Below are 12,232 nucleotides of genomic sequence, written 5' to 3' on the forward strand. Positions count from 1 at the left end.
CATAGGAGGCTTTCTCCTATAATCATGGCAAAAGCTGTTAACAAAGAAAACCTGTTCAGTTTTACTTCCCAATATAAATCAGCTTCAAAATTTACTTACCATCTGCACCTTAAATGGTGCAGGAATAACAGACTGATTTGAAAGACAAAGTGCCCTGGAAACATTCTTTAAAACATGGATGCAGCCAAAATCTATCTTAGATGGATGCACATAAACAACAGGACCTTCTCCAAAAGTCACCAATTGGATTTTCTATGGCAAGGAATAAAAAGAAGCAAGCAGAAGAAGTTAACACAACAATTATTGTGACTTATTATGACTGAATACTGTAAAATAGCCTTCCACAATCTAAGTAACCTCTTGATGCATGAATTACAGCTGTCAAAATTTCCTAGAAAATATAAGCATAGAAGAGAATCCTGGAAGGTAAAGTCTTCACAATTACAAGATACTTAAATTGAGGAAGGTTAATTTTCATGCATACTTGGATTTGGTGCTTAGATATTAACTTTATACTTCATTTATATCACAGGTCAGGAGGTAAATCTGATTAAGAGGAGAAAGCTATTTAAAACCTATTTTTTTGCTGTGGTGGATACAGAGCCCTGTAGCTGCAGCTACTCTCCCCCATGGGGCTAGACAACCATTTTGCTTCCACTCAATTGTCGAATTGTCCACTTATTGTGGAATACATTAGAATAGACATTTTCTCATGGTCTGTCTTAGTAGCTGAGAAGAGCAAAGGGATTCCGTAAGAAGAGATTGGATTGTTAACATCTACCTGAAGGATTTAAAGGATGAAACAGCCTACCTTCACAGGTGAGAGCCATGGAGGGTGCAGGTTTGAATGATGAAGTGCTGAGCAGTCCAGTGAGAAGACTGACTGAGCAGTGTGTGATCACAACTAAAAGTTGAGGAGGATTCTTGGTGGTCCATTGATGCTGAATGCTAGGCAGAAGCACTGTGGATACTAGAGCCTCCTCCTTTAGATTGGATGGATGAGATGAAAGCTACAAGTGGTCTGGGATAACTCGCCATGGTCAACTTGCCATGATCAATTTGCCACAGGACAATTCAATGCTGTATTAAACGTTTCATTCAGTTACTTTTATTATTGGTGACTACATTTTTTTCAAAATTATTGTAACTCTTGTACTTCTGGATTGACTTTCTTTATTTTATTATTATTGCCATGGTTTTTATTGAATTGTCCCACAGAGAGTTGTCTTGCAGTGAGTTGGCTGCAGCAAGTTGGCCGTGGTGAGTTGTGCCATTCCATGTCCATTCTGGGACATAAACTGGACAGGGGAGGGGGAGGGCTCTAAAGGAATAGAAGCAGGCAGTCAAATCTTGGTAATGTCCACCAAGAGTCACTTTGTTGAGTTGGGTGGCTATAGAAATTGACTGACTGACTGAATAAATAGATTGCTTATTTCTGAGGAAGATAGATTTCCTGTTCTGAGGGAGTAAATTCCCACTCAAGAACAGATGGCAATAACATAACTATCTGCCCCAGGAGACTCTCTCCCAAGGAACAGCCACCAAACATTATTGTACCTGAGGAGGCTTGCATTTTAGCCTCCTTTCTGAAACCTAGGGAGATACCATATAAACATTCTTAGGATCTTTGGTCTGTACATATCAAGTACTTCAATATCTTGGAACAATAAAATCATATGGAAAAACTTCTGTTTCTCAAATGAATGATGCAGTACACATTCCCAATTACACAATATTCAAATTTCCAGAATAAACCAGAAATAAACATTTAAGGTTTTACAAGGGATATTTTTGCTAGATCTATATTCTAGACTCAGATCTAGCCACTTACATATGGAATTTTTAACCATTCCCAAACCATTGGTGCGCGCGCGCACACATACACACACACACACACACACAGAGTATCATTTTGCTATGGATCATCTGGAATGCCATTTTCAACCATCCTTCATTCTATTGTCAAATACTAGAATGGCAGATCCTAGAATCCATCTCAATAAATGATCTACCTCTTTCTCCTTCTCTAGCGTATCTTTTCACATAAAGCAAACCAATGACCTTATCATTATCAATGGATTACAGTCTTTTCCTGTCCTCCTGCGACCAAGGAACTTTATTGAACTTACTGTAGTCAATACAAGATGTAATAAAGGCCTCTTTATTCCTGCTCATTCAATCCACTCACCAGGGGAAAGTCTTCATTCCCAAAGATAGCTATGCAAGCCACTGTTTCCTGGTGACCTTTTTCCTCAACTTCCAAAGCTAATGGGATTTCAACTGTGGCATGAGGTGGAATAATACCACAAGGTGCTGGACTTGAATATAAGATGGTGGGAGAGTTCTTATATTCCTAGGTGGAGATAAAAGCACTAAGAATTACCTGCTCAAAGTCTTTCTGTTTCTATGCTGTCATGATCTCCCCCAATAAAATCCATGTCTTTTATTTATTTATTTTATTATTCATGATAGAGCTCTGAAAATTTATTTCAGCAAACTTTTCAGCAGTTGTTTTCAATATCATAAGAGCAACAAAGCAAGAACATCCTTAAATAAAATGTAAACAAGAGTACAGTTCAAGAAATGACCATAACTGGGCTAAAACATTTCTCTCCTCTTTTCTATAACCAGATTATTAAATCCACCTTGCCCCTAGAGATGCTGAAGTTTCATCCTCCTGTACAAGGCCATCAACCTGAATGAAAAGCCTCTGCAGAAACAGCAGGACCTTCAAATAGGAAAGAAAGAAGTCAAAAATCAAACCAACCTGGGGAAGAACACCATAACACCCTGGAAGATCAGCTTCATTAACAAGTTTTACCACTTGTTGATACTGAAATTTCAGGAAACAACGTCCAAAATTCACAGTGGGGCTTGCCACATGTAGTGGAGGTGTGAGGCATCTAGTTAATCAGAAAAACAAATCAATAAAAATATTTTTTTTAAATTCTAATCCACAACAGAGATGCAGAGAATAACACATTTATAATTTTGAAAAAGACTCATCAACTTGTTATTAGTTACCTGAAGCTGCAGGTTTCTAAAACTTCACACAGTACATTAAAAGTGAAGCTGCTGGAAGCAGACCTACACCTGACCCTAAGTCTCAAGAGAGGGTGGGCCTTGATATTTTTTTGGTAATTCGGGTTTTTGAGATTTGAAGGCCATGTTACACAGAAAATCAGACTTGGATCTGGAAATCACTTTTCTCAGGCTCAAGATCTTGTCAACACCATGTGACTTGCCTTGTTTATGACAAGCCAGTGTGGTTTCTCTAGAATTCCCTTTGCTATTTCTCAACCAGATTTCAAAATGCCCTACCAATCTCCAGAAAAAGAGAGCAAAATGAACCTATAAGATAGTTGCTGTATAACCCACATTCTCACGCCATGTGGGTTATCACCAAAGGAGGCTGCTGTAAACCTACAATGACCCATCTTCAATTGTAAAGGACAAGCAATCAAGGAATATGCTGCTGCAGACTAGCACTTGGTTCAATAGCCATGAAGGCCTCGGAAAAGATATTCAAATGATATGATATGTCTACACCTACAAAGACCATGACACTCTATGGATGTGAAAGTTGTACTTTGAAGAAATGGGATAAGAAGAGTATTGATGCATATAATAACCTTAAACAACAGATAGCGACCGATTTGGCTAAATGGGAGAACCTGCAATTATCATTGATAGGGAAGATATCAATTATTAAAATGAATATATTGCCTAGAATTTTATATTTATTCCAGACAATCCCAATTAAGTTGGAAAAAGAATATTTTGAAGATTTAAATAAAATTGTGTTAAAATATATTTGGTAGGGTAAAAAGGCGAGGATAAAATTAAGATTGCTGCGTGTAGTTCTCTCAAGGAAAATAATTATAAGGTTAAGCGACAGATAGGACAAGATTTGGAAAAATGGGCAAATCTGCAATTATCTTTAATTGGGAGAATTGCAACTAATAAGATGAATATCTTGCCTAGAATTTTATATTTATTCCAAACAATCCCGATAAAGTTGGATAAGGAATTTTTCACAGATTTGAATAAAATGATATTGAAATATATTTGGCAGGGGAAAAAGGCAAGAATAAAAATGAAGTTGTTACAAGATGCTAAAATAAGGGGTGGTTTTGGTTTACCTATTTTTGAACTCTACTATCAAGCAGCTAGCTTAATGTGGACTAAAGAATGGATATCATTAAAAAATACTAGATTGTTAAATTTGGAGGGACATGATTTGTTGTTGGGATGGCATGCTTTTTTGTGGTATTAAGGAACTAAAATACAAGGGTATTTTAGAAGACATAAAATACGTGAAGCCTTATGGTTGAATTGGGAGAAGGTTAAAAAAAATCACTACATGAAGATACCAGTCTCGGTATCTACAATCGAAGCATTCTCGCATCCAGTGGTGTTTAAAGGGAAACAAATTATAAAATATAAGGAATTATTGGATGAAAAGGGTGAACTTAAATTAAAGCAAGACATGGAAGATCAAGGGTATAAAATGGATTGGTTTTCATACATGCAAATACTCTCTAGATATCGAGAAGACCTTAAACAAGAAGGCTTTTATAATGTATTGACTAATTTAGATAAGATTTTGATGGGTTCTGATGATCATGTAATTAAAAAGCTATATGGTTATTTGCTAGAGGTTAAATTGGAAGAAGAACAAGTTAAAGAATCAATGATAGCATGGGGGAAGAATTTTGGTTATGGTATTGATTTAGAGAAATGGCAAAAATTGTTTTTTATTTTATTTTATTTTTTAAAATTTGATTTATATGCCACCCTTCTCCGGAGACTCAGGGCGGCTTACAATGCGTTAAGCAATACCCTTCATACTTTTGTATATTTATACAAAGTCAGCTTATTGCCCCCACAAACTGGGTCCTCATTTTACCTACCTTAGAAAGGATGGAAGGCTGAGTCAACCTTGAGCCTGGTGAGATTCGAACTTACAGTAATTGCAGACAGCTGGTGTTAATCACAATGCTTTCACTCTGCTGAGCCACCAGGCCCTTCTGGTCACATAAATTGTCACATAAATTGTGGTCACATAATTATAAAATGACAATGTCTACAGCATATAAGGAGAATTTGTATAAGATGTTTTTCAGGCGGCATCTAGCGTCGAGAATAGCCAGAATGTTCCAGAATAAATCGGAGAAATGTTGGAAATGTCATCAGACCCCAGGATCCTATTACCACATGTGGTGGACATGCGTAGAAGCAAGGAGATATTGGACTAAGATACACACGTGGTTGGAAAAAATGATAAAGAGACATATTGACTTTAAACCAGAGATACTTTTATTAGGGATTATACCGGAGACATATAATAAAGAACTGCAATATTTAATTGTGAATCTTTTGACAGCAGCTAGAATTGTATTTCCTAAAAATTGGAAAGGAGAAAAGTTACCTAATGATGAAGAAATTATAAAGAAAATGATGGAATGTGCTGAAATGAGCAAATTGACATTTGAAATAAGAGAACAGGAAGATAGACAATATTATTTGATATGGGATTTATTTTATCAATGGATAGAGAATAAGAATTGGAAATAATTATGATATAAATGGATGTTGAAATTTTTGGAAATAAGCTAGCATGTTTAGTGATAAATTGAAGAGAAGTGAAGCACAAAAATACCACCGACTGATACACTGTCTATAATTGTATGGAATTATTATGTTTTTATGTTTTGTTTTGTTTGTGTTTTTGAAAATAAAAAAAATGTATCAAAAAAAAAATTAAATTGCTGCAAGATGTCAGAACAAGAGCAGGTTTTGGTTTGCCGGATTGGGAATTATACTATCAAGCTAGTAATTTGATGTGGATTAAAGAATGGATAATGTTAAGAAATATTAAATTGTTGACTTTAGAAGGACATGACTTGCTGTTGGGCTGGCATGCTTTTTTTATGGTATAAGAATACAAAAACACAGGGTTATTTTAGAAGGCATATTATACGAGACTCTTTGTTATCAAACTGGGAGAAGATCAAAAGATATCATTATTTAAAAATTCCAGTATGGTTATCTTCTACTGAAGCATTCTCATACTCAATAACATTTAGAAAGGAACAAATTGTTAGATATTGTGAATTATTGAATGAAAAGGGTGAACTTAAATCGAAGCAAGAATGAGAAGAACAAGAGATAGAAATGGATTGATTTTCATATATGCAAATACGGTCTAGATATGTTGAAGATTCTAAGACAGAGGGTTTTTACAGTAGTTTGACGAATTTAGATAAAATCTTAACAGGCTCTGATGACTATGTAATTAAAAAATTGTATGGTTATTTATTAGAAGTAAAACTGGAAGAAGAACAAGTTAAAGAAACAATGATTGCATGGGGAAAAACTTTGGCCATGGGATTGATTTAGAGAAATGGCAAAAATTGTGGTTGCAGAACTACAAAATGACAATGTCAACAGCATATAAAGAGAATTTGTATAAGATGTTTTACAGGTGGCATCTACCCCCGGCAAGAATAGCCAGAATGTTCAAGAATAAATCGGAGAAGTGCTGGAAGTGTCATCAGACTCCGGGTTCATATTACCATATGTGGTGGACATGTGCAGAAGCTAAAAGATATTGGACTAAAATCCACACAAGGTTGGAAAAAATGACAAAGAAACACATTGATTTTAAACCAGAGATATTTTTATTAGGGATTTTACCAGAAACATATAATAGAGAACTGAGATACTTAATTGTGAATGTTTTAACAGCGGCTAGAATTGTATTTGCTAAAAATTGGAAAGGAGAGAAGATACCTATTGATGATGAAGTTATTAAAATTTAAAAATTTAAAAAATTTTGGAATGTGCTGAAATGAGTAAATTGACATTTGAAATTAGAGAACAGGAAGACAAACAATATTACTTGATATGGGATTTATTTTATCAATGGCTAGATAATAAAACATGGAAATGAAATATGAAATGAATGTAATAATAAAATATATGAAGCGGTTTTTTACGGGAGATAAGCCACTGTTAAATAATTGGTAAATGAGAATAATAATACAAAGGGATATAATAAATTGTCAAATAAGAGAATTTTGGATATGGGATTAAGCACAAAAGATTTGTAACCGATCGACACACTTTCTGTAATTGTAATGGATGATGGTTGTTTTATGTTTTGTTTAAAAATTCAAAAAAATTCAAAAAAAAAAAAAGAAGAGTATTGATGCCCTTGAACTTTGGGGTTGGAGAAAACATCTGAGAATACCACAGACAGCCAAGAAAATAAACAAACAAACAGTCTTGAACAAATCAAACCAGTGTCCTCACTCAAGGCACAAATGGCTAGGCTCAAGTTATCCCACTTCAAATACATTATGTGAAGGCCTAGCACTCTGGACAAGGTTCTGAGGCTGGGAAAGGAGGAAGGAAAGAGAAAAGGAGGATGACCTACAGCATGGGGGAATCGACTCAGTTACAGCAGTAATGAGTGCACAGAAGAACAGAACAGAATAAAAGGGTTGAAAGGAACTTTGGAGGTCTTCTAGTCCACCCCTCTGCTCAAACAGGAGATTATATTATTCTGGAGAAATGGTTGTCCAATCTCTTCTTACAAACCTCTAGAGATGGAGCATCCACAACTTCTGGAGGTAAGCCAATACACTGATAATTTTTTCTCACTGTCAGGAAATTTCTCTCTAGTTCTAAGTTGGTTCTCTCCTTGATTAGCGCCATTGGAAGACCTGAAAGACCTGATTAGAGACAGACCTTCCTGGAGAAAATATATCTATGTGATCACTAATAGTCAACAACCACTTGATGGTATGTAATCAATCGAAATTCAGTATCTTAATCTTTGTGTCACACTTGAAAAGTCCTGTGAATATACAATCAAATTATTATAACTACAGTTCTAATTGTCATATTTCAGAATGACATTCTATTTAATTTGGCTAAAATGCTGACAACTAATTCACTGGGGTGACTCACTGAAGGCAGCTGGCATGACTGGGTGAGCCCAGCCATCTGAGTGCCACCAGGTGGGCATGGCTGGGTGGGCCAAGGGCATGGCTAGGTCGACGCAGAGGATTAAGTGCAGCCAGCTTGAAGCGGATGACTCAGGGTGGCTAGGTGGACATGGCCAGATGGATACAACCACATGGGTGCGGACAGGTGGCGGCACTTCCTTTCTTCTTTCTCTTTTCTGACAAGAGGTTTCCCTGCAAAGTTTGGTGGCTTTTTCACCACATGGAGCATGTGAGGATGATAAGTGCTGACTGTAACTTCTATATTTCTTTAGAGTTATAAATCCTCACAAAGCATGTCCATTTGCAACAATCTCACTGAATCAGGGAAGGGATTCATCATTCCCCATTTGGTCAAATCCACAAAAATGGGGAAGGGGATAGTGGAAATGGAGGAGGAGGAGGAGATGTACACCGCCCTGAGTCCTTCGGGAGAAGGGCAGTATAGAAATAAAATTATTTATTTATTTATTTTTATTATTATAAACAGAAGGAGGGGAGGTTGGATATTTTATATTTTCAGTACAGTTTGACATAGTTAGTTCTTGACTCTCCTCCCCCCCCACAAAAATTCTAATAATTTGATTTTGGATACCACTGTCCATCTCTACGTTCTGATATTCTTTTTTGAATAGGGGGCAAACTAGTTTTACAGTTATATACTGTGTATTATGCTTTATCCAGGTACTAAATTTTTAGATTATTGGAATGCATTTAATCAAAGACAATATTTATACCTTGTTCTTATTCCAGCCATTTATTTTTCTCTTGCCCTGCTTCCACATGTAGTGTCAGGAAAGTCACAGTGGATAGGAGATGTACCAGTTTTTTTCTTTGGTTTCCTGACTTTATTGGTCTATGTCTTCCTTATCAGTGTTTCCCACAGTTAAGGCAAAATGTCATAAACAATCCCAATTAAATTTCCTTGTTTGTTGGTTTCCTTGTTTGTTGGTCTTCTTCTTCTTGTGCCATATCCATCATCAGACGTTGGCGATCATGTTGGCAATCCTATTTTTGTCAACAGCCTCATGTAAAAGTGCTGCTGAGTTTTGTCCAAACCAGTGCCCTAGGTTTTGAAGCCTTGATGTTCTTCTTCTTTCTGGACCTCATTTGCCTTCAATCTTTTCCTGAAGGATTAAGTGAAGGATGCCGTATTTTTCTGGGTGTCGCATCACATGTCCAAAATATTCTAACTTTCGCTTTTTAATGACTTTGATGATTTCCCTTTGCTTTCCCAGGTAGCTTATCACCTCATTTGTGATTTTGTTAATCCATTTTATACATAACAGCTGTCTGTAAATCCACATTTCAAATGCTTCTAGTTTTTTCAAGTGGTTTTCTGTCAGAGACCAACTTTCTGCTCCGTCGAGCAGGATAGAAAAGATGTAACATCTGACAAGCCTGATTTTCAGTCTTAGGCTTATGTTGTGACTGAAGAAGACCTTTTTCATTTTGAAGAATGCTGTTCAAGCTTTCTCTATCCTTGTCTTTACTTCACTGATCATGTCCCAGCTTTCATGTAAATTAAAACCGAGGTACGTGATCCTTTCAACTTATAGTGGTATTCCTTCCGAATTTATCAGTGGTAAATTAATGGGTTGTTTGCTGATGACCATGATCTTGGTTTTTGAGGTGTTAAGCTTCAAGCCATATTTTTCAGATATTTCTGAGACTCTGTTGATGAGGAGCTGCAGGTCTTCTGCAGTCCCAGCATAGGAGAGGGGACATGGCCAGCGTCACAGTGACACAACGAACTTCGGGGCTCTGGAGAATCGTTGATATTCCAGCCGTTTTGGGGGTCCACAGAGCAACTTAGACGTCTCGTAGGGACAGTGAAGAACAGAGGCACGGGCTGGTGTGAACAGGGAAATCACAAATTTCCTGAAACGCCGGTGAATAGCCTCCAACCCAACGACTGGAAAGACAGCCATTAGGAGCTGTCTCAAAGCTGGGGCAGCCACACAGAAAGAGAGAAGAAAAAAGCGAGGTGGATCGTCTGGGTGAGATTGAATTTATTATCTTGAAAACAAGATTCCTATCTTTACTGGAGGCATGGCCAGCGTCACGGCGGTACAATGGGCTCTTTGAGGGCTCTCAAAGACCTGCCAATATCTCCACTGTCCAAGGGTCCCCAGGGACCTAAGCCGTCCTGTAGGGACAACAAACAAAAGGGGCACGTACCGGTCAGCACAGGGAGTCCACAAACTCCCTGGTAGGACCGGAAGAAGCTCCTCAATTCAGACAGCGCAGAAAGCGACCTAGATGTCACTAGGAAGCTGGGGCGGCTACAACAAAAAAGGATGAAGAAAGATTGCATGTGACATGAAGGTGAGAGTGATTTGATTTTTTTTACTGAGAGTTTCTCTTCAAATCTACCTGAAAAATTCATAGGGTGGAAAAGACTAGCTGAAAGTGAGGAATGAGAGCGGGTGTGCATCCGCTCTCACATCCAGTAATTTGGCAGCGAGGAAAGCGTGACTGGAAGCCTTTTTACTTTTACTATTTTGCTATTGAGAAAAAAAAAACTTGGGGAATTTTGAATCTTTTTATTTTTTTTTTATTTTATTTTTTTTTTATTTTGAATTTGTATACCGCCCTTCTCCCTGAGGACTCAGGGCGGTGAACAGCCAAGTAAAAACATCAAGTACAAATATTAAAATACAGTTAAAATATACATATATAAATTTGGCCCCATTAATTAAAAACAATAAACAAAACACTTAAAAACACTTAAAAAAATTAGGCCAGCCCGGCTTGCTGGAAAAGGAAGGTTTTAAGGGCACGGCGGAAGGCACTGAGGTCTTGGATTCTCCTTATCTCTGGAGGCAATTGATTCCAGAGGGTAGGTGCCCCCACAGAGAAGGCCCTCCCCCTGGGGGTCACCAGCCTGCACTGTTTGGCTGATGACACCCCGAGGAGGCCCTCTCTATTATCCATTTTAAAATTGATAATAAGAATTGGTCAATGAATTGAATTGAAGACAGAAATCCCATTTGAATGAACTATTATAGAATGGTGGAGATTGCTAAAAGAACTTTGAAACTTTGAAACAACAATAAATCTTAATGAAGTGAAAGTGCTGTGTTAATGTTAAAAGTTAACCTAGTGGCGAAAGAAAAACTTCTTTGAAGAAACTCTAATAAATAACTGACCTTGACATTTTGGCTGAATGATAACTGAACAGCTGTGGAAGAGTGAAGACTAAATTTTGAACTTGCTTTTAAAACTTTTTTTTGGCTTTGAATCTTATATAATTTTTCTTTTTTTTCGAGGATGACTAGTTTAATTTAATGTAATTAATTTAATTAATTCAATTTATATGCCGCCTCTCTCTGAAGACTCAGGGCGGCTATATTTATTTATTTATTTATTTTATTAAATTTCTATACCGCCCTTCTCCCAAAGGACTCAGGGTGGTGAACAGCCACAAGATAAAACACATAAATACAAAAATTTAAAATAGATTAAAAACGAATTAAATAATTTGGCTGAATTTAAAATACCCCATAATTTAAAACAAATTAAAATTTATATTTAAAAGGGGAGAAGATTTAGGCCAGGCTAGCTTGATGAAATAAAAAACTCTTAAGCACGCGATGGAAGGTGCGCAGATCCGGGATCCTCCGTATCTCCGGGGGGAGCTCCAGATCGTAGGTGCCCCCACAGAGAAGGCTCTCCCCCTAGGGGCTGCCAGTCGACATTGTTTGGCCGACGGCACCCGGAGGAGCCCCTCTCTATGGGAGCGTACTGGCCGGTGGGAGGCTATTGGTGGTAGCAGGTGGTCCCGTAGATAACCAGGTCCTAAGCCATGGAGCGTTTTAAAGGTGATAGTTAGAACCTTGAAGCGCACTCGGAAGACCACCAGGAGCCAGTGCAGCTTGCGCAGGAGAGGTGTTACATGGGAACTCCAGGTTGCTCCCATAACCACCCGCGCGGCCGCACTCTGCGCCAGTTGGAGCCTCCGAGTGCACCTCAAGGGGAGCCCCATGTAGAGAGCGTTACAATAGTCCAGACTAGAGATGACGAGGGCATGAGTGACTGTGTGTAGGGAGTCCCGATCTAGAAAGGGACGCAACTGGCGGATCAGGCGAACCTGATGAAAAATCCTCCCGGTCACGGCCGTCAAGTGCTCTTCTAAAGACAGCCGTGAATCCAGGAGGACGCCCAAGTTGCGAGCTCTATACTTTTCTGTTTGTAGAAAAGTTTGTATACTTTTCTAC

At 37.8% G+C, this 12,232-nt stretch overlaps 1 protein-coding gene across 6 annotated transcripts in view; it reads right to left on the reverse strand.

Annotated features, from left to right (window-relative positions):
• The window catches only part of HYDIN (HYDIN axonemal central pair apparatus protein), a 416,706-nt gene that overhangs the window by 306,379 nt on the left and 98,095 nt on the right, over window positions 1-12,232 (reverse strand). For all 6 annotated transcript variants that reach the window (XM_087877179.1, XM_087877178.1, XM_034425679.3 and 3 more), the window contains 3 exons: window positions 2,768-2,903; window positions 2,189-2,353; window positions 100-252 (listed from right to left, as the gene is read on the reverse strand). In XM_087877179.1, coding sequence (XP_087733305.1) covers window positions 100-252; window positions 2,189-2,353; window positions 2,768-2,903 — 454 coding nt within the window. The remainder of the gene's footprint in view (window positions 1-99; window positions 253-2,188; window positions 2,354-2,767; window positions 2,904-12,232) is intronic.

This window comes from Pantherophis guttatus, chromosome 11 (genome assembly GCF_059756535.1).
Source record: "Pantherophis guttatus breed Tessera chromosome 11, ASM5975653v1, whole genome shotgun sequence".
Classification (NCBI taxonomy): Eukaryota; Metazoa; Chordata; class Lepidosauria; order Squamata; family Colubridae; genus Pantherophis; species Pantherophis guttatus.